Source organism: Strix aluco, chromosome 3 (assembly GCF_031877795.1).
Source record: "Strix aluco isolate bStrAlu1 chromosome 3, bStrAlu1.hap1, whole genome shotgun sequence".
Taxonomy (NCBI): domain Eukaryota; kingdom Metazoa; phylum Chordata; class Aves; order Strigiformes; family Strigidae; genus Strix; species Strix aluco.
The window spans coordinates 52,740,144-52,766,277 of NC_133933.1; the positions used below are offsets into that span (position 1 = coordinate 52,740,144).

Sequence of the window (26,134 nt, forward strand, 5' to 3'; positions counted from 1 at the left end):
TCTTAATAGTTAAGTAAATGTCAACTGCTTAAGTCTTCAAGGAAGACACTTCACCTGCCACCCAAAGAGAATAACACATTTAAAAATCCCTACTAATAAGAAACTGAAGTTATACATTTCACTGTACACTGCTTTAAACCCAACAAAAAGTAAAGAATAGGAACATGTACACAATAGATTTTTATTTCCCAGAAGACTGTGAACTGTCAGAAGAATAGGGGCAAAAACCCTACCGGGGTGAAGAACAGCTATGAGACTCCAGCGTAAAGGAGTACCAATGGCCGTGACACCTTAGCACTGTGAGTTTCCAAACAAGAAAACAGTGATGAAAGACACATCAGGCTAAAGCTAGGATATTCTAGCATTTCAAGCAAGGAAAGCAACTTCATAAAGTATTTGACAAGAAGTAGATTTTAAATTTAAGTTAAAAATACTCTATTAAAAAAAGAAGGATTATAAAATTGAAACCCAAGCAAGAGGCACTGAGAAAAGCCAAGTAGATTTCAGTCAACTACAATCGCAGAATCATTCAGGGTGGAAAAGACCCTTGGGATCATCGAGTCCAACCATCAGCCCTATTCTACAAAGTTCTCCCCTACACCATATCCCCCAACATCTCATCCAAACGACCCTTAAACACATCCAGGGATGGTGACTCCACCACCTCCCTGGGCAGCCTATTCCACTGTCTGACCACTCTTTCTGTGAAAAATTTTTCTCTAATGTCCAGTCTGAACCTCCCCTGTTGCAGTTTAAAGCCATTCCCACTTGTTCTGTCGCTAATTACCTGTGAGAAGAGACCAGCACCAACCTCTCTACAATGTCCTTTCAGGTAGTTGTAGAGAGTGATGAGGTCTCCCCTCAGCCTTCTCTTCCTCAAACTGAACAGTCCCAGCTCCTTCACTCGCTCCTCATAGGATTTATTCACCAGGCCCTTCACCAGCTTCGTTGCCCTCCTCTGCACTCGTCCCAGCACCTCGATATCTCTCTCGTATTGAGGTGCCCAAAATTGGACACAATACTCAAGGTGTGGCCTCACCAGTGCAGAGTACAGGGGGACTATCACCTCCCTACTTCTGCTGGTCACACTATTTCTAATACAAGCCAGGATGCCGTTGGCTTTCTTGGCCACCTGGGCACACTGCTGGCTCACGTTCAGCTCCTTGTCAATTATAACACCCAGATCCTTTTCTTCCAGACAGCTCTCCAGCCACACCTCCCCAAGCCTGTAGCCATGCATGGGCTTGTTGTGGCCCAAGTGCAGGGCCTGGCATTTGTCCTTGTTGAAGCTCATCCTGTTAACGTTGGACCACTGATCCAATCTATCCAAGTCTCTCTGTAGTGCCTCCCTATATTCATGCAGATCGACACTCCCGCTTAACTTGGTGTCATCTGCGAACTTACTGATAATACACTCTATGTCCTTATCAAGATCATCAATAAAGATGTTGAACAGAAATGGTCCCAACACTGAGCCCTGAGGAACACCACTTGTGACCATCCACCAGCTGGATTTAGCTCCATTGACCACCACTCTCTGGGACCAGCCAGCCAGCCAGTGCTTGACCCAGCAGACCGTTCGCTCGTCCAGGCCGTGGGCAGCCAGTTTTTCAATGAGGATTCTATGGGGAACTGTGTCGAATGCTTTTTGAAAATCCAGGTAGATAATATCCACAGCCTTTCCCTCATGCAATACTCGGGTCATTTTGTCATAGAAGGAGATCAGGTCTGTCAGGCAGGACCTGCCTTTCATAAACTCATGCTGACTAGGCCTGAGCAAAACAGTAAGGTCTTCTACAGTTAAAGGTATAAAAAAGATCTGCTATTAGACAATGAAGACCACTCACATATTTCAAATGTAAATGTAAGCATACAACTTATGTCAGTATAGAAATTTACTATATCAAGAAGATATGTTGCTCAGAAAAGACAAAATATTTCCAGAAGTGCTTTCCAGAAAACTAATTTAAATCAATTTGCTTTACAGCAAAGACTTTGTTAATCTTTCCCAAGATCAAAGCAACACTCCTCAGACTATTTTCTACATTAAACATCCCCACATTAAACATCCCCACACAAGATCAGAGAACAGGGGGAGGTGAAAGAGAACAGCACCACCACCACCATAGCGACTTGCAATAGTTTCACTGGTAAGTGTGCAATCAGTTCAATAAATTCTCTAAAATATAAATATTTCATAATACATCATAATACCTTCTAACTCTGAACTAAACAGACTGATGCAAAACTGCCTCCTAAATTCAGTCACAATGTCTCTGCTGTAGCCCACAATTCTCTCGAACCAGCAGAAAAATGAACGTGTCAAGTCAGCAGCCTATTTAAGAAGATCAATGGCTGAAAATCATGAATTTATAGAACCCACAACATGAAGATAATTGCCATAATTAAAACTACACACAGAAAATACTTCACAGTCAAAACTAAAAATCAATTTTTAATACGCTGTCATAAAAACCCCCAAACTATTATTTATAAAATTAGTCCCCTCTGTAATAAAAACCTACGTAAAATTTTACTGAAGTTAAGTAAAATTAACTTTCACAGTTGAGACCCCAATTACAGGTTAATGAAGACAAGGATAAAATGTCCAGAACTTCATTAAAAATATGTCTAGAACTAAGACAAAACTGCTGAAACAATAAAAACTAAGGTTAGTTTGCTGCTGTGAAACTACAAAAGAACTACCACTGTTTGGTTTCCTTATTAATTAGAACAACATTAGAGTAACATGTCAATTCCCAGCTAGAATTGTAATAGTAATACTACTAGAGGCTGTAAGCACAGCAGAAGTAGACACTAAAGTTACTCAAAGATAGCATACAAAACAAATCGGAAAGCACCTTTAAGACCAAAAATACATCCACATCCTTTAGAGCAGCTGGGAGGTGCGGGGAATAGCAAATAATACAAGCTTCCTTACTGTCTTCCAGTGGCACTTTAAGCACTGGGGAAGGGGCAGGGGAAGAGAGCACAGTATGATGAGACACAAACGGTTTTCCCTTTCTTTCTTCGTTTTAAGGAGCAATGAATCCAAGTTTATTAGACAACTAAGAGCCAGAAATGTAATCAAAGATTGGACTCAAACAAGGATGACTGTTTTCAAGCCTCACAAAGCTCCTTCAGAAGATGCTATGAACAGAAGTTTGTAACCTTTAACCAGCACTGCCCATGGGACTTTTTGGTAAAACCATACCTCTCAGAAACACCGATTCGATACAATTAATTTAGAACTCCTGAAATAATTAAATTCTGAAAATAAGTGTAAGTTTCACTTATATGTTTCATCTTTTCTGATCTGTAATGAGGGTAAGCTACCACTGAAAGCATAAGGCAACAGCACGTAACACATACTTTTTTCACCTCAGCACTTTTGCCTCTGAGCACACACTCTCAGTTCAGGGGAATAGCTATGTGCACAACCTGACAAAGTTTGGTATCCACAAGATTAACTATTAGTTGATACATCTGTGAACCATAAGCACACTTAGTGGTATAAAACCACAGTGCCAAATACAGAAATACGTTACTTTCATTATTAATGTTTATCTATGTAGCAAGTAATGACTTAGTAAGACTGGAAGATTTAGGTTTTAAAAACAAAAAAACCTGACAAATCAGTTCTGAATTCTCAAGGCTGTTATATTTAAAAAAAAACCAAAAACAAAACCAAAAAAGTTAGCCACAGAACTACCAGTCTTTCCATTTAGTTTTAAAGCTACTGCAATGAACAAAACCAAATAAAAAGCATGAGAAGATTGTGACTTAGTAACTTCACTTACACGAGCAATACAATAATCCTTAGGATTTTCCTTCTCCAGACCATATTTTTCCAGTGCTTCAACAACTGCAAAGTCTGCAGTATCCGTAGTGGACAGCAGGATTGTCTTGTACGGTATATTTGGTTTTAAACTGTCTGCATAAATTCTCAGTGTCCCACCTTGGAAACAAAATTTAATTAACAATGCTACCAGAGAATAAAATGACAGACATGCAGCCATTTATTATATTTTTAACAGAATATAAGAATGAACCCCTTCAGAAATCATTTAGTCAAGCCACTAATAAAAGTTACATAACATCCCCAAAATATATTTGTCTCCGCTGCTGGTAAAAACCTCCAGTGATGCTTTCCTAATTTCTCTAAGCAAGTCTTTTCCTCAGTGCTTCACCATTCTTAATATTACCTGAAGTTAAAATGAAACAGTGACAACAACTGGATGAAGAACTGACCTTTCCCATCTTGACAGAATGTTTGTGCTAACCTTCAGGAATCGCCCCTCTCTTTAAAAAGACTATTTAAGATTTCCCTCACAGGCAGTGTTTTCTACACTCCTAACTCCTCCTTCACTACTCTTCCATGGACAGAATACATAATTTGAGATTTTACCAGTACTAAAATTGCTTCATTTGTTCATGTAATGCTGATGTTTATACAACCACTGTTGTTGTATCCCCACTCCCTAGAACGTGAAATCCTTGATCACTGATATTCACAAGATCTACCAGAACCCTTTGTGCAGACCTGGACAATCACTCCTTGCCATCCTGTATTTGTGCTACTGATTGCATTTTTACATTCAGGTCATTCAGCTTGTTCTTAGTAAAATGCGTGACATTTATTTCAGAAGACTTTGTCAGTTTAATCAGTCTAACTCTGTCCTTTCTTCTTTCCCAGTTTAGCACTATTAGCAAGATCAATGAGCATATTCTCTCCCATCAATGTGCCCATCACTGAAAGCTTTGACTCGCACTCATCACAGAACACACTCCTGTGGAATCTTACCTAGACAAATCCTTCATTCAGTTACACCATAGATAAATTAGCCATGAAGTACAAAAAATGTTGGAGAAAGCAGAAGTCAAATTTACAGGAGCTGCTGGCCTTAACACTCTCTCAGTAAACACTTTACTATTAAGAACTTAACCAGAAGAAATCTAAGTACCTGAGTCAGGTCTGCCATCAGAACTACGAAATTCCTGCATTCTCTTCTCTAGCTTTTGCTGTCTGCGCCGTTTCATAACCACCTCGGGATTGGATATTGTGCGAGTGAAGCTGGTCTCAGGCATATCTTTGTAAACCTCAGCTGCAAGGCGAGAATTCTCACTGCCAAGTTAGTTTAAATAAAAAGAAGACATTGTTATTAATAGCTTCAAATACATCTATTGTCATAACTTCATAAAAGGCAAAAAGCAAGTAGAATCCATACACATAGGAGATCAATTAAGTTACTGTAAGATGGTTTCTGCATGAACTTCACTTTTGCTAGGATTAACACCGTTCGTGTACCCATGCTCACCTGAAATAGACAACAACCAATTAAGTATTGATGGTTGCTAGTTCTTAAAGGCAAAAAAAAAAAAAGGCCGCCTAGGTCTCGGGCAGGGGCAAGCAGTGGGGAGGGAAGGGAAGGGGAGGGCATTAAAGAAACTTTACATTATAGCCCTAACTTTATTCTGATTTACAATATTGCAAATCATGTGGAAGCAGGGTTAGCATGTGCTTACAGCTCATGATTTTTCTTTTGCTAATGCACTTAAATAAGATCAGGCTAAGTAACGGCACAGAATACTGCAAGATCATGCTGACATCTGAAGAATATTGCAAACATATTGTGCTGGGTTTGTGTGTATGGCAGGGTTTTTGGTAGTTGGGGAGGGGGTTACAACAGTGACCCCCTGTGATAACCTTCTTGAAGCTCCCCTGGCTCCAATTCAGACCCACCTCTGGCCAAGGCTGAGACAATTAGTGATGGCGGCTGCGCCTCTGTGATACCGTATTTAAGAAGGGGAACCTGAGAGGTGGAGTAGAAGTTGTGAGGAGGTGCTGAGGAGGACACCTATGCAAACACTGAGGTCAGTGGAGGAAAGGGAGAGGAAGGGGAGGAGGTGCGTCAGTGCAGAGCCTCCCTGCAGTCCGTGGTGACATGGCAGGGCCACCCCTCCCTGCCATCCATGGAGGTCACCAGTGGAGCAGATGCCCACCTGCAGCCCGTGGGGGGTCCCACGGCAGAGCAGGTGACGGAGCCCAAAGAAGGCTGGGACTCTGTAGGAAGAAGCCTCTGCTGTTGTAGTTCGGCGCTGGGAGGACTGCAACATGTGGGAGTGACCCACACCAGAGCAGCTCAGGAAACGCTGCAGCCTGTGAGAAGGACTCACATCTGAGAAAGTTCACAGAGCACTGTCTCCCATGAGAGAGACATCACGCAGGAGCAGGGGAAGAGTGAGAGGAGTCCTCCCCCCCCGAGGAAAAAAAGAGTGGTGGGATTGACAGTAACCCCATTCCCTGCCCTCTGCAGTGGAGGAGGTAGAGATATTGGGAGCAAAGCTGAGCCTGCGAAGAAGGGAGGGGTGGAGGAAAGTGTTTTTAAGATGTGGTAATGTTTCTCACTGTCCTAGTCTGTCTGTTAAGTGTTGTTGTTGTTAGTGTCTGAATTAAATTGATGTCCTTTTTCTTTCCCTAACAAGTCTGTCTTTTGCCCATGACCATAATAGGTGAGTCAGCCCTCCCTGTCCTTATCTCAATTCCTGAGCCTTTTGCTTTATTTTCTTCTTCCCATTCCCGAGAAGGGTGAGCGGCTTCGTGGTGTGTTCAGTTGCCCTCTGGGCTCAAACCACGACACATATTCATGCAGAGCGGCACTATACATATAAGAACCAATCATGAACTCAAAAAAATCCAAAAGTAATTATTAAAAAAAAAAAAAAAAATCAAGATGAGCAGCTAAATCCTCTATTATATGTCAACCAGTCACTTAATTTATTTAATCTCTGAGAATCTCTTATTAATATGTATTCACAATTCATTTTCTTTCTGGGTATGTTAAAAATCCATCCTTAACAATTTTTTTTCTGGTGTACTGCATATGAAACTTGCAGAATCTAGTACAGAGACAAAGGTTAATTTAATGTAGACCTTTCTCAGCTTTCTAGCTTGTCCTGGTTTGGGCCAGGATAGAGTTAACTCTCCTTGGGTTGTGAGGGAGCACAGCTAGAGGGCCGGTCCCAATCGATCATTGGAGTATTTTGTACCATGTGATGTCATGTCCAGTGTATACAGGCAGGTGGGCTCAAACCGGTGCGTGGGGTGCTGGCTGCATTTTACCGGTTTCTTTTGGACTCGCTATTGTTACTGTTGTTCTCTTGTTATATTTAGTAAATTCTTTCTTTTTATTCAACCTACGAATTTTCTTCTTTTTGTCCCTCCCCTATTTCACCGGGGTGGGGGAAGGTGAACGGCTGGCCACCTGGTGACTGGCTGCCGGGTGAGTTCAAACCTCAACATAGCTCTACATGCTAGTTATTCATGCCTGACTCTTGTGCTCCAGATTTCTGTACAAGGATTGATATATGTCCTGCCTGTCTCAATGATTAAGGTGCAGCAGATTTGGGAGCAAAAGTTGAAGAACCAAGAAGACTGGCTACCAAAATGTGTCTCAGAGAAAAACAAACTGATAGTCAGGTGGTAAGTTAAATACAAATACCTACACATACTAGATTTTCTGGCAAAAGAACAATCAAACATAGGGAGAGGAATAAACCCACTCTAGACTAAATGCTTAAAAATAAACATAGTGGGGAAAGTCCATGTCACCAAGCATGTGTCAATTTCTGTACAAGGACACAAAGGTGGGAAAAAAAAAACCAAACTTATTTCATGGTTTAAGAACAAACCTTGCAGCAAAATGTACATACAAACCACAGAAACTGCCACCACATTTTGGTTTATGATGATATTGCACCCATGCCAACTACTTACTTTTGAAATAAACAACTTATTTGGTAAAGAGGGGGAATTCTTTCAGGTAAGATGTAGGTTATATGAACTGATCAAAGTTTAAAACACTTACATATCATCCCCATGAAGAAGTCTATCATCTTTATCTGATGCTTGTCGCAACGCCTCTTTTTCACGCCTCTTTTTTTCTTTTTTTTCTTTTTTTGAGAGAGTTCGTTTGAAATTCTGAATTACTCCCTCTTTTTCTTGTTTTTCAGGGCCATTACTCTGAGCCTTCTGAAATAAATGAGTTTAAAACAACTGCCATCATTTTTAGTCCAATGAAAAGTTAGTATTGGTTTTAACTTTCCAGATAAATCTGATTAAGACACAGCATCACTAACACAAAAACAATACTGCAGGCAACAATAGCCTATTACACAGGGATGGTACTACTACTCTCCATAATAACATAGAAGGCAAAAATAATTTCATATTCCAAAGCAGGTATGAACTGATTAAGCACCCTGTATTCAAGAAAGCGAAGAAACAGCAGAATTTTACTTGAATAATGCCTACTATCAAACTTGGCCTCAAAGATTAACTGAAGGCTGAAAAACAAATTTCTGCCCCCCAGTAAAAATACTTCACAAAACAACACTGCACTTAATCTGTTCTCAAGAAAACTGTGTTGGAGCATCAGATAAGAAAAACCTGCAGAAAGAAAAATATTAAAGAGGACATTTCCCCTATGGTGTACTTTTCTGAGTTGTCCTTCCAGTGTTCTCTTCTCCAATTCCTGCTCCTTGCATACACAAGATACCTGTAATCCTAGGCTCATTTGCCTTCTGTAGAGAAAATAACAGAAGATGAGAGAAAGAAGATGCAGGGGTTTTTGCTTCTATCAGGAAGTGAAGAACACAGAGAAGGAAGAATGAAGATTACTTAATTCAATGAATAGAGGTAGCAAGTCTGGTAGATGTAGTGCAAGACATCATTAATTTTCTCTCCCCACCTCTAACATGGATGTATCCTGCAGTCAAAAGCACAGTGTAAGAATAGCTCATGTACCTATACCCAAAGCACCTTTAATATTAAGAAGCTCTAATTCCAAGAGCAAACAAAATTCAGGGCTCAGCCCAAGGTGAAAAACTTGTCTGAAGATAGCCCACACTGAACAGCATGTTTTCCATAGCTATAAGCATCCAAGTTAGATATAATACATATAATTATATAACTTCAGGAGCCAAAGTCTGATCTAATTTAATGTTTAAATCACTAATATAAAAAAAAAGCTTTTATATGGCTGATGTTCACATGTCCCTCATTTTGCATTTGGAAGGAAAACAAAAACCTCCCCAAGAGGAAACAGTCTTCCATCAGTTTTGTTAAGAAACAGAATGTTACCTAGGGAGCTAACAATTTTTAGTTACCTAACTCCCTCTAGCATCCCCTTTGAAAAGGCTCTGAAAGAGGCAGGATTACCTCCTAGGTGTATGGCATCATATAGTATTTGAGGAAATTTTTAATTCATCATATTAGAACAAAGCATGCTTTAAGTTCTCTGGGCATTACATGCTCCAGTATTAGACAGCTACATGGATCAAAGCATCATTAGCCATCTGAAAGATCACAAAAATGCTGTGTTGTAAAGATACAGTTTAAGTATTTCGAAATACTTGCTCCAGATATCAAAGGTCATCATCACCAGTTGTTTTCAGGAATTAGAAAAGTAGCAATTACGTTTTGCTATATAAGCAAGTCCCACACATTTTGAAACTGCTGTTACCACTAGCATACTCCTTAAAGACTCACCTTTGGAGGAAGCGTATCGTTTTCGTTCTTGAGAACAAATCTTCCCTCTCGATCATCTTTGTTCCAGTTTAACTGTACAACAAGAGGCTTCTCATCTACATCTAATCTTCTTTCTTCTTCAAAAAAATGAAAAACAATAACAGTTACTTAGCACCTCAAGAGCAAAGACATTTAGAAACAAGTTATGCTCTTAAAAAAATGAAAGGTTGCTGAACGGTACACTTCAGTTCATGTTTCCCTGTTAAACACAGGGACAGAAAGCTTGGGGAGGTAGAAACGTATGTGTCCCCTTTCTATCAACCAGCCTATGTGTATTCCCTCTATCCACATAATCTGAAGGTCCACATAAAGTAGTCTTGCATACCTCCTTTGTCAGAACTAAGTCTGGGAACACAAAATTATCACTCCAGAGGAGAAGTTACATCTACAGTTATAATGTCTCAAACTTTCTAACTTCATGAGATTTCCAAATACTCGTTTTCCTTACTTCAAATTTAACCAGTCTGATTGTGGCCCAAGAACTACTATTCTGGAAAGTCTGCACAAAAATAAACCAGATTACAAAATTTAAAAAAAAAAAATCCATTATGCACATATACTAGACAAAATTTCATTTAGGGTACTATATCTATTTTATGAATATAAAAAAAAATCTAAAGTGGTTAAAAAAATTAAAGAAGTTTTGCCATGTGATCTCCCTTCTAGAAATAGGAGACAATACACATGCATAGCGAGACAATGGTGTGTTTGCAGTTACATTTTATTGTAATGAGAAACACTCCTACTGAACAAGGTGCCTCTCCTGAGCCACGTTTTAAACATCAGGAACTTGCTCTACAAAGGAAACCACTTTGACTACAGGTAACATTGCTAGCAGATTTTTAAAGAAACCTAAAGCACAAAAACCACATACTATTCATTGCTTAAATTCATGATGACACATGCACTTTTCCCTAATCCCACATAATTCACATCAAGTCATCATTTGTAGACCATGAAAAGTGACACATATCACAATAAATTTCCATTCTCTATCTCAAATGAAATTATTTTCTGTCTTTCAAAAGCAGAATTAAAGGTAGTTAAACCACTCATGTAAGCTTCTGAAGTACAAAAAAGAAAAAGCACAACAAAAAGCTAGTTTCTCCTATTCCTGTCTCTACCACCACCACCACCCACTACCACCTTCCAACCTGAAGCTTTCTACTGGGGTGGGGAGACACAAATGCTAGCAGCATCAAATAGCTATTTAGGTATCTAAGTTCTTCACGGGTAACATGAAAGGATCTGTTTAAGAAGCACAGCAGCTTCAAACAATACTATGTTGAGCTTCCACTAATTTAGCAGTAAAGGAACATGCATTATAAGGCTACCTATCAAAGGCCCACAACACCAAAAAACTGAGGATGTACTCTTAAGCGCTCCAATTTAACACTCCTATTCCTCCACTATAAATTTAGTCTTCACCTACTAGTCCTAAAAGTAGCAACTCTCTCACAAATGTCAACAAATTAACAGGAAGTCAAATACAGTATTTAATAGATCATAATCAAAACTTAAATAAACCGCAGGCCTGATATGCGCACTTTCATTTTGAAATACCACTCCCCCACGTAACAATTAGTAGCAATGCACTTAGGAACAAAAAACCCAAGTCTTACGAGGTTCAGAAGCTGGGGGCGAACCTGAAGATATTTTTCGCTTGAGGTGGATAGGAAGGTGGTGTGGATGCAGGAAAGACTTCATGAATAAATACTAACCTCCACTGACATGCACCTCATAAAGTGAGTATTTAGGGGATGACAACATTCGCATGTCTGGTCGAAACTTCTCTGCAAGAGTTTCTATCACATCTTGTGTTGTGGCAGTACTAGAGACACGGATACATTTTGTTGCAAAATTTCCAGCTGCTTTGTCTTGAAAGTAGAATCTCATTACTCCATGAAACTCCAGATCCTGTAAAGAAATAAAAATACAAATCTGAGTACTGGCTAACAGTTATAAGGTTCAGAATTCTTTTATTATTTATTAGTTACAAACATATTATGAAAATATAAGACATTCAAATAATGCACTGGTTTTCAAAATTTTGAGGACAGCAGAATTTACTAACTAGGACACCATAAACTTGAAAAAAACAAACATATTCTGTAAAAAGATATCGAGTACTCTACATTACTGGAAATATTTAAAACTTGAATTTTTAAGTATTCCAATTTACAGCTATTGTCAGGTTTACCTGAAGGAGAATTAATAAAAACTTTTTTTTTAAGCTCAGAAACGCATTTTTGACTAGTCTCAATGTATTTTGTTATCCAGATCAGGCCCCTGTATCCCAGGTCTATAAGAGTCCAAGCTAAATATGCTCAAGGAACAGCATGTCTGAAAGAGAACAGCCTTCTGTCACAGCAGTCCTAAGCATCATATTTTCTCTTCTCTTTCCCCCCCTTCATGTGCTTCTCTCTCTTATGTTGGCATCTGCCCCAGAAACAGCCTGTTCAAAAAGTTAATGATTTGATTTATTCATTTTATATGTTCAGAAAGGTTAGTCTTTGGTACAGCTGTCTAAACACTCTGGGAGGGAAGAGAAGCTCCAGTACCAACACAAGGTGAAAGGAAGGGAACAAAGGGACTGCAACTGTTAACCAGGTGGCTACACCACAGCTGCAACATCAATCTGTTCGAACTATTGTAAATTCACATCCTCAAATATTTTCCTTAGCCATCAGCATCCTGACTTCCACTCCAGCCTACCAAACTGCAGGAGGATACTGGCTGCTCATACAACTCCATTACTGATCTGAACAAGGACACCAAATTCAAATTTTAGTTCCCCAGCAGTCTCCACTTGGCCAATTCTTGCCTCTTGAATAAATCTAGCACTCATGGGGCCCTGCACTCAGAGGGAATCAAGAAGATTCAAGCGTCCTAGTTGATATTGCTAAATTTACTCTACAATTTAACAATCACTGCTCCCGTCTTCACTTTCTAGAGGCTTTGAAACAGATATATCCTCAGGTATCAAATGTAGTCGTAGATTTCATGCTAAGCACAGCCCTTTCCAGTACTACATCTGATGACATGAAACACATCGCAATGTTTCTCTGAACAGCAAAGAACCTGAGATATTTACTGAAGCTACTCCATCATTCAGAAGACCTTCTCAAAAAAAAAAAAAAAAAAAAAGACAAAACAAGAAAAAAAGAAAAGTGTTATAACCTACACTAAGACAAACATCTCCATCATCCAGATACACAGCAGTAAGCACTGTCCTTCCCAGGGCACTTCCAAGCCTGTGCCAACACAGCAGTCAAATGTAAATCCATCTTTGACCTAGCCAATGGCTGATTTTGTTTTATTCTCTGTTGTTATCCTAACCATTTATGTAATTAATCTTTCTGAGCCTAAATTGATGTTCCCACAGAACTAGCTATTGTAATCCCAAAGTAGTGTTCCTTCCTGCAAGGAGTTACAGGTGCCACATGCTCCACTTCATCTTAACTGTCACCTCCTCATCCACTCTGGACTTAAATGCAATTACTCAAAGGTGGGTCTCAATTCTTCTACCCTCAATATTTTTGTAACAGCTACTACTCACCTCTGAAAAGCATCCTATTCACTTCATTTCTTGTCTCTAATTACTTAACTCCAATTATTAGGTAATTATCCATAGGAGGACTTACATCTCTCATTCAGAAGGCTACTGAATGACTTCTGGAAATCCTACCTACCATAGCAAATTGGAACTTCCTTAACATGTGTTCCTGCTAACTCCTTCAGTGAGCTTCAAAAGTTTTGAGGTACAACTTATTTTCTCAAAGCTCTGTTGATCTTTCCACAATCAATTATAATTACCCTGTATCCATGAATTCTGTATGTTACTGTAGTTTCTAATCAGCACAGACAACATCCTGAGTAAACGTCCTTTTAATACTGGCCTCACACATCATTCATATCCAATGACTTAAAGATGTCTAGCTAAAGGAGACATTAGATGCCACTTAGTAAAATTATTTCATCCCTCACTTTCTATAGAGTTATTGGATGAACATTGTCTAGTTCTAGCAACATGCTTTCATGTGGTCCATTATTTCTCTAAACTCTTAACAAATGCCGATCTGAGAGAGTGTTCCTCTGATGAGTTACCCATAAAATGTTCTTGGTGGGGCAGCCTTTCCAAGATTTTCAACAATGAATACAGATACAAAGCAAATAAGACGACACATGAGTTTTCTGAAAAGTGTCATGAAGCATAATCATATCCCATTTATAACATTTATTTCCCCTTACACAAGGTTTTCCCCACCACCATCTCAAGGTACTGCTGAAGCAAGAGTTGAAAGAGAAAATGAGCACACTGCTAATGTCTTTTTTCAGGCTTTACATATTGTGTGAATTCCTATACATGGGTATGGTTTGAGTTGACTTTTTAATATTTTTTTTTCCAAGAAGAAGAAATTATTTTACTGAGGACACATACCACTGTCCATTAGCCATGCTTTCAATCCTATAGATTTTTTTTAATTCTCTACAACACAGCAGAGATTCAAGAGCAAGGGAATGCAACATAGATCCATTCAGAGAAGATCTAGAAAACAATTCAAGAAGCTCTAGATTACCATGGGTTTATTATTATTAAAGTCTTATCGCTAAAACTTATTTCTACTTCCAGACACTAGAAAAGCAGACAGGTGACAAAACTGCTTTCTAAATACTCAAGATACAATGCTAGTATAAAGCCAAGTTTTGTTTTCCTCTTAAAGAAGAAGTAATGTGTTCCTCTGAAGAATCATCACTTGAGTTTTGTTTCATTGCTTTGACAATCTAGATATTAAAACAACTGAATGCACTGACCACTGACTGTCCATTTCCCCCCATGCTCTTCTATAGTGGCTTCTCACCCTGTGTTCCCACAGTCCATGCCTGCCCAGCCACTGTCTCCTGTGTTCAATTTTCCAAACTTTTCCATTAAAAAAAAAAAAAAGATAGACTGCAAAACTTCCCAATATAAAGCTCTAGTTAGTTTAGTGTTTCATTTCCACTAAGTTCCAAACTGTTCCTTTGGGCAGTGCTAGAGTATAACAGTATTTAAATAAAAGTGTACAGTGATATGGAAGTAACTGGTTTCACATTTCAAAAAATTAGGAAAGTAGGAGATTGCAAAAAGAAAAAAAAAATCAACAACAACAAACCCTCTAGTCTTCATTATTATTACATGTATTTACACACACACACGTGTGTGTGTGTATATATATATATATATCTCCAGTTCAAGACACACAACTTTCTGGCCAGTGCTTAGCAGATCAGTAACACACACAGAGACTGATGCCACCACTCACACTAAGACAACAAGGTAGGCACCACACTTAAATTTCCACTCTCCATTCTACCTCTGCATTAAAGCATTTACTTTTCAGAGCTACATTTCATCCTCAAACTCACTCATTCCTGAATTTCTTTGGCAAGACCGCCAGGCAGGTTCACTGCAGTCTGTAACATGGACTTGTGTCAAGAGAAGAGGCTAAAGTGTAAAAATCACTTGTCCTAAACTAAATAGACACAGAAATATCTGTGACTGCCTAACATATCCTTATAAGTGGAGAAATCTCCCCAAAACATTTACAAATCTCTTAAAAACACCTTTCTCTAAAGACAAGAGCTACCAGTTCTAAGTTACCAAGAAGTTGTTTTCTGGATTTCAAAAGTGACTAATTACATAATTGTATGAATGGTCTTAAGTTCCTCTCGGCAGTTTATATGCATCATAAACAATTTTAGCTTTCTCATCTAATCACATTTTGGATATTTTATGTATCTGCTGTGCAAGTCCATGGCTCCCCGATGTAGGAATGTGAGGATACAGAACAGCCTTCAGCTACACAAGCACAGACAATTTTCACAAAATTTTAATTCTCATCACCTACACTGCAATATATATTTTAAAGAGCACCTAGCAAAAGTCAGCTCTTTTCAAACCTTTCAAATCATAAAGGCCATTTTCCTCAAATACAAAGCCTAATTATTCTTTTTTATCACTATCAGAAGAATTTAGTTTCAAAAAGTATATCCTATTCAAAAGTACATCCTATTCCAACTTACCATAATAAGAAATTGCCAGTCTTGGTTTTACAAAGAAAAGTAAATTGTATCACCTCTTCATTAGGCACAAAAAAGAGAAAAGTGCTTTAACTACCTAGTTATGACTTTTTGCATAAAGTCAATGACAGGCAGTTAACTGCTTCAAAACCAACAGGTTGAATGTTCCAAAAGTGTATCTTTAGAAAGAGAAAATAGAAACACATGAAAGCATCAGAATGGCACACTTGAAACAACACTTTCACAATATGAAAAGACTTCAAAATTCTACAAAATCTTGTGAAAAGCTTTGATGAAACATTCTTAGAAAACACCTGCGTTCTCAGTGCTATCGCCCTCCTCTGACATCCTCCTCAATGACCTCAGACCATCATCAACTGAAAAGGAGTGCTACAAAAGCAGGAAGCAAACAAACTTTAATACATAACAGTCACACAGATCTCTTGAGTCACATTTAAAACTGAAAAAGTGATATACAAGTTTTCAAATCAATCAAAGTTTTCCAGAAGCCTTCAGCAAAGTTACTCCTGTTTCTCAAAACGGTTTGATCTTTAAATCTAGCTCCCAGTTACTTACTGTCAAATAGGTATTTCTGCTTTAAAGCAGTAATCAGTAATAATCAAGATAATCACTCATTCGAAGTTATGTTCTACAGAAGTGCAAATAAGTAAAAGAGGCAGAGAAAGTGTCTCAAACTTCCATCTCCGATTACAGAGGCTGGTTACATACACATACAAAAAGTGTTAACAGTTATGAAAAGACAAGGGTATTTAGAAAATCCCCACAGAAAACCAGCTCTCTTTCTTCCAATCATCCCATTCTTTTTACATAAGAACCTAGTCAAGAAGGAATATGAAAAAGAAGTAGAAAGAGGTAAAAAGACTGGGCTGTAAGCGAGGTTTGGAAAAAGCCTGCAAAGGGACACAATGGGATTTGTAGCTGGGAAACACAGACTTCCTGAAGAATCAGAGAGGCTTCTGCCGACAAAGCAGTAATATCCAGGAGCAGTAATCCATAGCCATGTTCACATATGAGAAAGGAAACCCCTCCTTTAAGGAGTCAGAGGAGGTAATGAGAGAGTATTATCTCACTATGTAGGGCACAGCAATGAATGAGAAGATCACTATTCCCACAAACCAAGTAAAGAATACTCATGGGCTTTTAAACTACAATCCCACCCATATCAATCACAAAGTAATACATACTTCAATACTTAAGCATATTATATACGATCCATTTTGTAAACTATTCAATCTCTTGAGCAGTAGAGAATATACAAGTTTCCCTTCAGAAATCCTCATCTGTAATCCCTCCAAGGGCCTATCTTTGATCTCTTTTAGCTGCATTGATAACACTGCCTTGCAAGCAGAAATCTGCATGACTGCATCTAGAAAATACCAAAAAACAGCATTAAGAACGCCACATCTTTCTTCCTGCCCCATTCAAATTCTATGGGCAAAAATCTACAGAAGACTAACTCCTAACTAAACTGCAATTATTATTCAGGTACTGATTCAGGAGTTTTGCTAATAGAATATAAATCACAATAAAACCATTCCACAGTGCACAAATTAGAATTAAAGCAAACACAAGTTGCTTTCAAATGAATTCAGGTCACAATATTGATATAACAGGTCAGCATAACAACAGTATTATCACTGCAGGATATTCCGAAACATTCACGTAATGCCTTTGTACCTGACCGGTTGTCTGTCTACAAAGTAAAATGGAATTGCTTCCTTTGCCTCTCCAAAAGCCGTAAGTATGCAACAAATCTGCAATTCTAATGAATATATGAATTTTTTTTAAATAATTCTTACAAGGTTTTAAAACCCAAGCATATTAAATCAGTAAGGGAGTAAGCACTGAAATTACACGAGGGTCAGGTTTCTAGCATACACTCCCAGCAGTGAATTCTCAACTTGAAACTAAAAGGCAGACAGTATTTTTGTCCACAGACTCTACAGACAACTATTAAGAAGGAACTCCAAGTAGTCTTTGAAAATAAAATCCTGTTAACTGTTATAAATGTTTTCCACATAGTGGAGAAATGTTATTGCTAAGCTACAGTTTTTCAGACACCTTCAAAAAGTGCAGCTTTAATATTAATAACAGAATACCCTAAATCGTTCCAAGAGAAGAGAGGAAGAACAATACAGATGAAAAAAACAGCTCCTATAAAAATAATTTTCATCAGCTTTATTTCCTCTTCCAAACCTTTGACACCTGGATCAACAAAGACTTTCCACTACAGAATGACTCATTTGCCACAACAATTTATGCACACCATAATGTTCACATAAGCAGGAGCAACAGCTGAGCTTTCTATCAGAGAGAATTATCAATAAACCACAACACAAGGAGTATAACTAAATGAAATCCCCTCTTTATTTTCCTGAAAACAACTCATCTTAGGAACCAGCCCCACTACAATATGAAACAAAGCCTCAAGATAAAAAAAAAAAAAAACCACCACACAACAAGAGGCACTACAAACATTTTCATAATATAAATTTAATGCAACTAAGTCAATGCAAAACCCACTGCAGTATACGACAAATGCCACACAAAAAATCTTAAATTAAGACCAAAATTCATGTCTATAAATGTAACACATACCCTAAAAAAGGATTTACTTTCATAAACGCAGCTTGAATGCCCATGTGAACCTTGAATTATCACTGATGTAATATTTTACTGTATACTTTACATGCATTCTCCCTACTTCCTATTACCTATCTGTCCACATAGAAAGACTGACTAATATAATAACTCTTGGGATGAAGCAAACATTACTGTTATCTTGAATACTTTCATGATGAGTTACCCCTCACAGTTCAAAAAATTAAACTTCAGAACAGACCCATCCACAAGAGGTAGATGAACCAGAGTATTTCCTACTACTTCAAAACAAATAAAAGTTTTCAGAATTGTATTTTGCCAAATCCACCAGACTCAGTATGCAGTCATCAACCATGCTTCATTCTGAAAACACTTAAATTTTCATAACCTTCTACAAAAGACTATCAAACAAGCAACATGAAGTGTCTTCAGGCAACATTTAGGACTCCAGAAGCAGCTACCATTAAAAATAAACAAAAATCTGCCAAGGGTGTTCCCCAAAAGCATTACAGGATTAAGCTTCTAACTCTAATTTTCAAACCTACAGTAAGTGATCGCCAAAATCTTAATGGCACTTTCAACACACAGCTACTGTCTGCCACCTGCAGGAAACATTTTGTTAAGCTGCGGTGGACAGCATCATTTAACCTTTCTACAATTAACAAGAATAAGTGTAGATTGTTCTTCTTACAAAATGAATTCTACTACAGTTAACTGAAGAAAATTAAAACTATAATATTCTCAACAATGAGCAACAGTTCTGTAACTATTTAATCATGCATTAATCTAGACTGATTAAATTAAAAATGCAACAAATAAAGCCACAGGAGATTAAATCATACCCCCAGGTTAAACCATCGCACCCTTTATAAACTGTATTGATGCTGGTGTTACTCAATGACTCTCTCAATACCATAACACTGAGGATCTGGTAGTCACTGTCAATAGATATGTTGAAAATATAACCAAAAAGTTTTAAAAAATTATAATTATTATTAGGAAAATTGTTTGAAGGAGGTGACATGACAAAAAAAAGTAAAAGTAATTCACACACATTTGGTGTTATCAAAATACCCTGAAACAGTCTCCAACAACAAAACAGAGTTACAGGCAGAGTTCAATGACATTTGAAACCAGGTAAAAAGCCAAACAAAACCAAAACAAAGTCTCCTTGGAATTAGTCATGACATTTAAAAGCAAGAGCAAAAATAACAAATCCTAATGGGCCTCAAGAATACATCGCTTACTTTTCTACTATTTACCTACAACCTGTCACTGTTGTGGACTTAAGAGCCAAGTGCTTATGAGCAACTCCAGAAAACTTAAGAGAAGAATTAGAAGTACAGACAATCCACTACAGCATGTTTCAGATACGCCTTTAAAAAATATTGAAATAAGTCAGAGCTCTCCATATTATTTACTGCGTTAAAGACTGTTCCTTTTGAACAGTCTGATTTGGAGGAAGAGGAACAGGTTATTACATCCATCTCAAACCAAAACACAATAGGAAAAATGAAAGTTCAGGTACTGGAAGTCTGATTTTTCATTGGCATTGCTACTTGCCGACAACCTGCAGAGCTGCAATCCCTGTATTTAAGCATATTCACACATCAATCAGGCACAAAAAAACCCTGCCTTTACTCACTTTAACATTAAAAGTGTAAGCACACAGTCACTTTAAAGCAAATCTAGCTGCAGCAGAAAGCCCTTCCTCATACCGAGACACTTATTCCCACCTCCTCCCTTATGCTAGGCACCAGCATCCTGCAGCTGTACAGCAACATGAATCAGGTTAAATAAAAATGCCTTCCGAGTTAGTTTTTTCCCCCTCCACTCAATGTGGATGAAACTGTCCTGCTGGCACCCTGTATTATCTCGGAGGAACCATGAAACAGCAACCTCTGCCACTTTGTTCCCACTTCTGCACTAGCATCAGCACACGCTGGACCCTGCACAGAGACGTACAGCATTATAAACCAACAGGTACTTCTTTTTTTTGTTCCAGGCTATGCTGGCTTGGCATGCTGTGAAGTCTTTGCACAGGTCAGACAAGCACCAGACCACAGAAGGCAGCCAAAATGTAGCAGCCAGCAGCTCATCTATCCAACCTAATCTGACTGCTCTCACTTTCACACCTGCTCAACAGCATAGTAGCAGCAGCACATCTGCTTGACTTGACAGCACCCAGGCAACATTTAATTGTATTTCTGTTTTCTAATGCAGTGTTTATACATCTCTGATGGAACAGTTAAGACTATAACAGCACAGCAATAAACTGTTTCTAGTACAGGGACAATGTTGCTTTCAAAGTGGAATTTTAAAGGTAGAGGCAAGTGGGTTTTCAAAAGGTACATTTTTAATGCTGTATGTAAAAAGTGAACATCTGAATGGACATTTTTCCAAGGGAAAAGTAGTTCTAGCTCATCTATACAGTGGCATCATCACCAAGAAAAATTCTCTTGAGGATGCTGATACTGATGATAGGATGGTACCATGTCTTAGCAGAGACTGGCAGTCCTGATGAGGTACGTGGAAATTGTGGCCTGCTATAGGAGCAGCAAATCTCTTGAATATTTTAAGACTCACTCCACAAACACATGAAATTTAGAAAAATAAACAACCTTTTTAAAGTCACAAACTAAAGTTCAGGGTACTGTACTCTTAAGGGCATTTCCATAACAGGCATATTGCAAGAGTTGTTGGGACAATGGAGTTAAACAATAATTTCTCTACAATTAAAAAAGATCAAATTGTTTCCTCTATAATAAAACATCATTAGAGGAACTTATTAGCAACAATCTTAAATCCATAAAAAATTACACTACAACTAGTTTTAAAATTAATCAGTGAAACCACTAAAAACTGAAAAGATAATTTTCCCCTCAAGAAGGAATACATATCTCTAACAGAAATGCTCATCTACTTACAACAGAAAGCTGCATTTTTGAAACAAGCATTTACACCAGCAAACTCATGAAGCCTAGTGGCTGGCCTTCCCAAAGCTGATCACAGTTTTATTACAGGTGACACAAATCAAATTATTCCTAACACTTCCCCCCTATGTAGATTCTCTAGTGCCAAGAAGTATCACAGAATCACAGAATCATCTAGGTTGGAAAAGACCTTGAAGATCACCCAGTCCAACCATTAACCTAACACTGACAGTTCTCAACTACACCATATCCCTCAGCGCTGTGTCAACGCGACTCTTAAACACCTCCAGGGATGGGGACTCCACCACCTCCCTGGGCAGCCCATTCCAAGGCCCAACAACCCGTTCTGTAAAGAAATGCTTCCTAATATCCAGTCTAAACCTTCCCTGGTGCAACTTGAGGCCATTCCCTCTTGTCCTATCGCTTGTTACTTGGTTAAAGAGACTCATCCCCAGCTCTCTGCAACCTCCTTTCAGGTAGTTGTAGAGGGCGATGAGGTCTCCCCTCAGCCTCCTCTTCTCCAGACTAAACAACCCCAGTTCCCTCAGCCGCTCCTCGTACGACATGTGCTCCAGACCCTTCACCAGCTTCGTTGCCCTTCTTTGGACACGCTCGAGTAATTCAATGTCCTTTTTGTAGTGAGGGGCCCAAAACTGAACACAGTAATCGAGGTGCGGCCTCACCAGTGCCGAGTACAGGGGCAAGATCACTTCCCTGTCCCTGCTGGCCACGCTATTTCTGATACAAGCCAGGATACCATTGGCCTTCTTGGCCACCTGGGCACACTGCTGGCTCATGTTCAGCCGGCTGTCAATCAACACCCCGAGGTCCCTCTCTGACTGGCAGCTCTCCAGCCACTCCTCCCCAAGCCTGTAGCGCTGCTGGGGGTTGTACACACACTACACAGTGGAAAAGAAATCTAATGTCTTGTCTCTATTTGACCACTTACTGCAGAAACTTCACACTCCTGACATGGGCTGAAGGTTCAAATCTAACAACCAACAGATGAATTAAAAAACAAATTTGACAAGCTAGTATCCATCCATAGGCTGACACCAACCACCAATACACAGAGCAGCTCAGAAAGTACCCTCACTTCAGCCACCTGACATCCACCCGACAAAGTATTCATTTTTATTTGCTCTCAGTATAACCTGTATACTGGAAATATAGGAAATACACTCTCATCACATGACCAAAAAACGTGATAGCAACAATCCTTTAAATAAACAGCTGTCTGAATTAATTTCTTTGAACTAGCACTGCACTTCAGTATCAGGTTTTAGTATGATGCAACAGGGTATCAAGAGAAACCATAAAAATAGAGTCATTTTTACATAATGCAACCAGGGGTCATGTCATATTTTTTTCTGCTGACACAACCAGGAAAGACTGACCCTACTTCTACTCTGCAATTATAAACTTGATTGTGCTACATTAGTTTCTCACTCCTGTGGGATGGGCTGGAATCTGCACCATACAGGGTTAAGACACCCAGCTATACACTGACTGAACTAGAAAAAACGCGGGTGCTATCTGATACTCTGCATGCAAGTGCTCTGGCAACCAGGCTAATTAGTCGGGAGTTTAAAAGTAGGAATGCCAACAAGCCTAATGGGAAACAAGCACCTGATTCTCCTGGAATAGAGAAACTGCGGCAGGAAATCTACTTGGAAAAAACTAAAGACTCTACCAAAAAAACCCTAACCTCAAAACCAAACAAAAAAATCAAAACCCCATACAACACCAAAATGTGCTTATACCTTAACACAGTATCTATTCTTGACTAGACCCAGTTCCCAAATGTCCCACTCTATCCTCTGAGATGGGGTGGACCCACTTTAGAACACTTTAACGAGCAAAGTATTTACTTCTTTTCTACCTTAGAGTAGCTATGATATGAAGAATCATACAGCCAAACAAAACGTAAGAGGATACTATCTGCCAGACTGCAAAACAGGCAGGCTGACAAGGGATTATTGTGCACCTGAATTTGGGAAGAAAGGGGTCCCAACCCCAAATCTCTGTTCTCTTGTTTACGGCACTGTTAAGAGCTCACTGCCAAATTGACATTGCTAAAGGTTTTAGAGCAGGTCAAGATCTTGCCAAAAAGCAATGTGATAGCTCAGGAACTGCACCAGACTGTTGCCAGCTTCATTAACCTTATTACCCATTTAACTACCTCAAGAGACACTAATGTACAACATGTAAATTCATTTCAGTTGCACAATTATTGTCGCACTGTCTTGGAATTCGGTCTACAATCATTAAATTCATACATTCCAGATCATATTGATTAAAACCCAACATCTGACTTGGATTTCAGAAAGTTATTTTCCAAATAAATTAGGTTAGTTAAGCAGGTTTGAAGGAATAGTACTATTTAAAAATGTAGCTTAAAACGGAATTTGGTTGTAAGAAATACTATGGAAATACAGGAAAGGACCTTTCCCTTTTAAGAACAAAACAACCAAACTTCAGGCTGTATTATAATCATCAACATCTACAATATTAATTCTGAAAAAAAACCCTAAACCCAAAACCTGCACTGTTGAATGAAATTTAGTGAGATCACTTGTGTCACAACCAAAGATGCACAACCACAGTGCCTATATGCAGCTTCATCCTGAGCACACACAGACAAAAAGCTAAGACATCCTTCTAGTTACTTCAACCATACATCCAGAAAAAGGATATTCATTAACTACAGATACAACCAGGTAGGCAAATTTACACATGAAAACACCACACAGTTTTAGACATGATTAGAAGCATTAACTGTAACCTTTTTGAATATTTTAAAGAAATAGTGGGTCCACACTGCAACTTCCAAACAGGAGAGAGAGTCAAAAAAAGTGGGGTTTTTAGAATTCTGTCACTCAAAAACTCCTCCAGGAATTATAATTTGGAATGACTTGTTTATTTTTTCATTTAAAGGAAACAGGTCATAAAACCTACAAAGCAGCTTATTAATGCTGTTAGTTATCTTAATGTTCGTTGACAGAACTATCAAGGGCACAGATAGTTTGGAAAAAATCTTTACAGTAGTTGTAATACTTTGGTAAAAATTATCTGTTGATAGCCTCTCTGCAAATCCTACTTAATCCTGTTGTATAATCTTTGGCAATAATTTCATCAAGCACTGTGCTTGGTGAATGACATCCAGCTTCAGTTAGTTGCATTTAAAAACAACTGCTGACAAGTTAAAAAGGGCTTTCTCTGCAGTAACACCATCTACAGTATCTTCAGACTGATAGTGATGTTACACTCACTGTTTTCTGAAGCTTTCTTTTGACTAGTCTCATACTACAAAAAAATTCCTCCATTCTAACAAAAAAGCTAGCTCAAAGCAGTTCTAAACATATAAGCAGATTTCTTACTAAGGTACTTGCACAACCAAAGTATTGCTTTGGTTCTGATTTTACTCCCTCACTACTATTTACTTTTAGATTTGAAACAGCTATCAACAACACACTTTAATGCTTTGTACTTGAGCTGGCACCCTTCCTCTGAAGAAGCAGCATTTCACCTTCCAACTACCTACCAGTTTCCCTTTCTCCTAGGGGGTTTCACACTTGCTCCCATCTACAATAGTGTCTGTTTTGCCAGACTGGAAGCAAGTTCATTGGCTGAAAGGTCTTGCACTGTAAACAGGTTCATTTGACAAGAAAATCTCTATATCTGAATGCTTTCTTCTTTTATGTATCCTCCACGTCATTATTATTAGAACATGGAATGTACTATTCACATAGACGTAGAAATAAACTCCACAAAAGTCCCTAATTGTCGATTACTGGAAGGTTACGTCAAGAAAAATTACTCCCTGTGTCCTGTTTGTCCATGCAAGTGACGGAGGGCATGACATTAAACTAATTCAATAGCAACTAGCAGTTACATTTGAAGGGGCTTTCCTCCTTTCCCTACCCACCCCCCCTCCAGCTACGTGTCATTTCAATTGCTTCAACACAGGCATTTAGGTGAACTCTAATGAGCTAGTTCAGAGACAAAAGTACAAGGAGAATTAATCCTAGTCCCCCATTTTTCTTAAGAACTTCACCATGGAGTCACATAAGACCCAATGAGAGCACAAAGGAGGGATTAAAAAAAGAGAAAAAAAAAAGCTCAACTGAAGAAGGGGCAAGGGGAGCAGGTTTTTTGCTACTAGAAAGCCATTTTACCAGCTTAAGCTATAAATACGAAATCTCATACTTTTCCCTTGTGTAGCTACTGGCACTCAAAATAAAACCAAGAACAATAGTTTACAAAAGCAAGGAAGGCCTCTGCAGATCCAGAACCCCAACCAACTGGGAGTATGTTAGAAGCTAGCTTTAACAGCATGTAGTGGTAATAAGTTGGTTATCTATGGGAATTCTGGTATTTCATCATCCCTGTCTAAACACCTATTTCATTGGTCCAAGGCTCAACAAACAAAAGATTATGGAAGCAATATAGTATTTGCAATTCAGTATAAAAGGCCTAAGAAAGGCTATTAAAATAAAATCAGGCTATATTGCAATTAAGAAATCATTTAACTGAGAGGAACAGAAGTTTTGTTTATAATACTAGAGGACATAGCACTGCATAAAAACAAATACAGTTTTCTATTATTTCAACTAAAAGTAACTAAATAATAACTGAAGTCATCACGTACCAAGGTGATGTTATTTTCTACTGGAAACAATGGTTTTCCCAAAATGTCAGGAGCCACTGAAACCACAGTACATTAGAGCTACAATCACCAGCTGCCAACACTAGCCTCTAAAATATTTTTCATGTCCTGGGCATAAAAAGACAATACTGACAAGAGTTCAGTTATAGTAGGAATGACACAAATGGTGGAGGAATTACTCAATGGTGCCAAGAGACCTTCTGTAAAACGCTACATCAGATGTTGTCCACACACAAACACTGACAGAGTTCTATAGTCCTA

At 38.6% G+C, this 26,134-nt stretch overlaps 1 protein-coding gene across 24 annotated transcripts in view; it reads right to left on the reverse strand.

Moving 5' to 3' along the window:
* AFDN (afadin, adherens junction formation factor) overlaps window positions 1-26,134 on the reverse strand; it is a 132,896-nt gene that overhangs the window by 83,135 nt on the left and 23,627 nt on the right. For 16 of the 24 annotated variants that reach the window (XM_074818578.1, XM_074818586.1, XM_074818576.1 and 13 more), the window contains exons 2-6: window positions 11,311-11,506; window positions 9,551-9,666; window positions 7,869-8,032; window positions 4,965-5,125; window positions 3,801-3,958 (exon numbers count right to left, since the gene is read on the reverse strand). In XM_074818578.1, the coding sequence (XP_074674679.1) occupies window positions 3,801-3,958; window positions 4,965-5,125; window positions 7,869-8,032; window positions 9,551-9,666; window positions 11,311-11,506 (795 nt within the window). The remainder of the gene's footprint in view (window positions 1-3,800; window positions 3,959-4,964; window positions 5,126-7,868; window positions 8,033-9,550; window positions 9,667-11,310; window positions 11,507-26,134) is intronic. The other 8 variants (XM_074818592.1, XM_074818587.1, XM_074818585.1 and 5 more) reach the window with 1 other exon arrangement.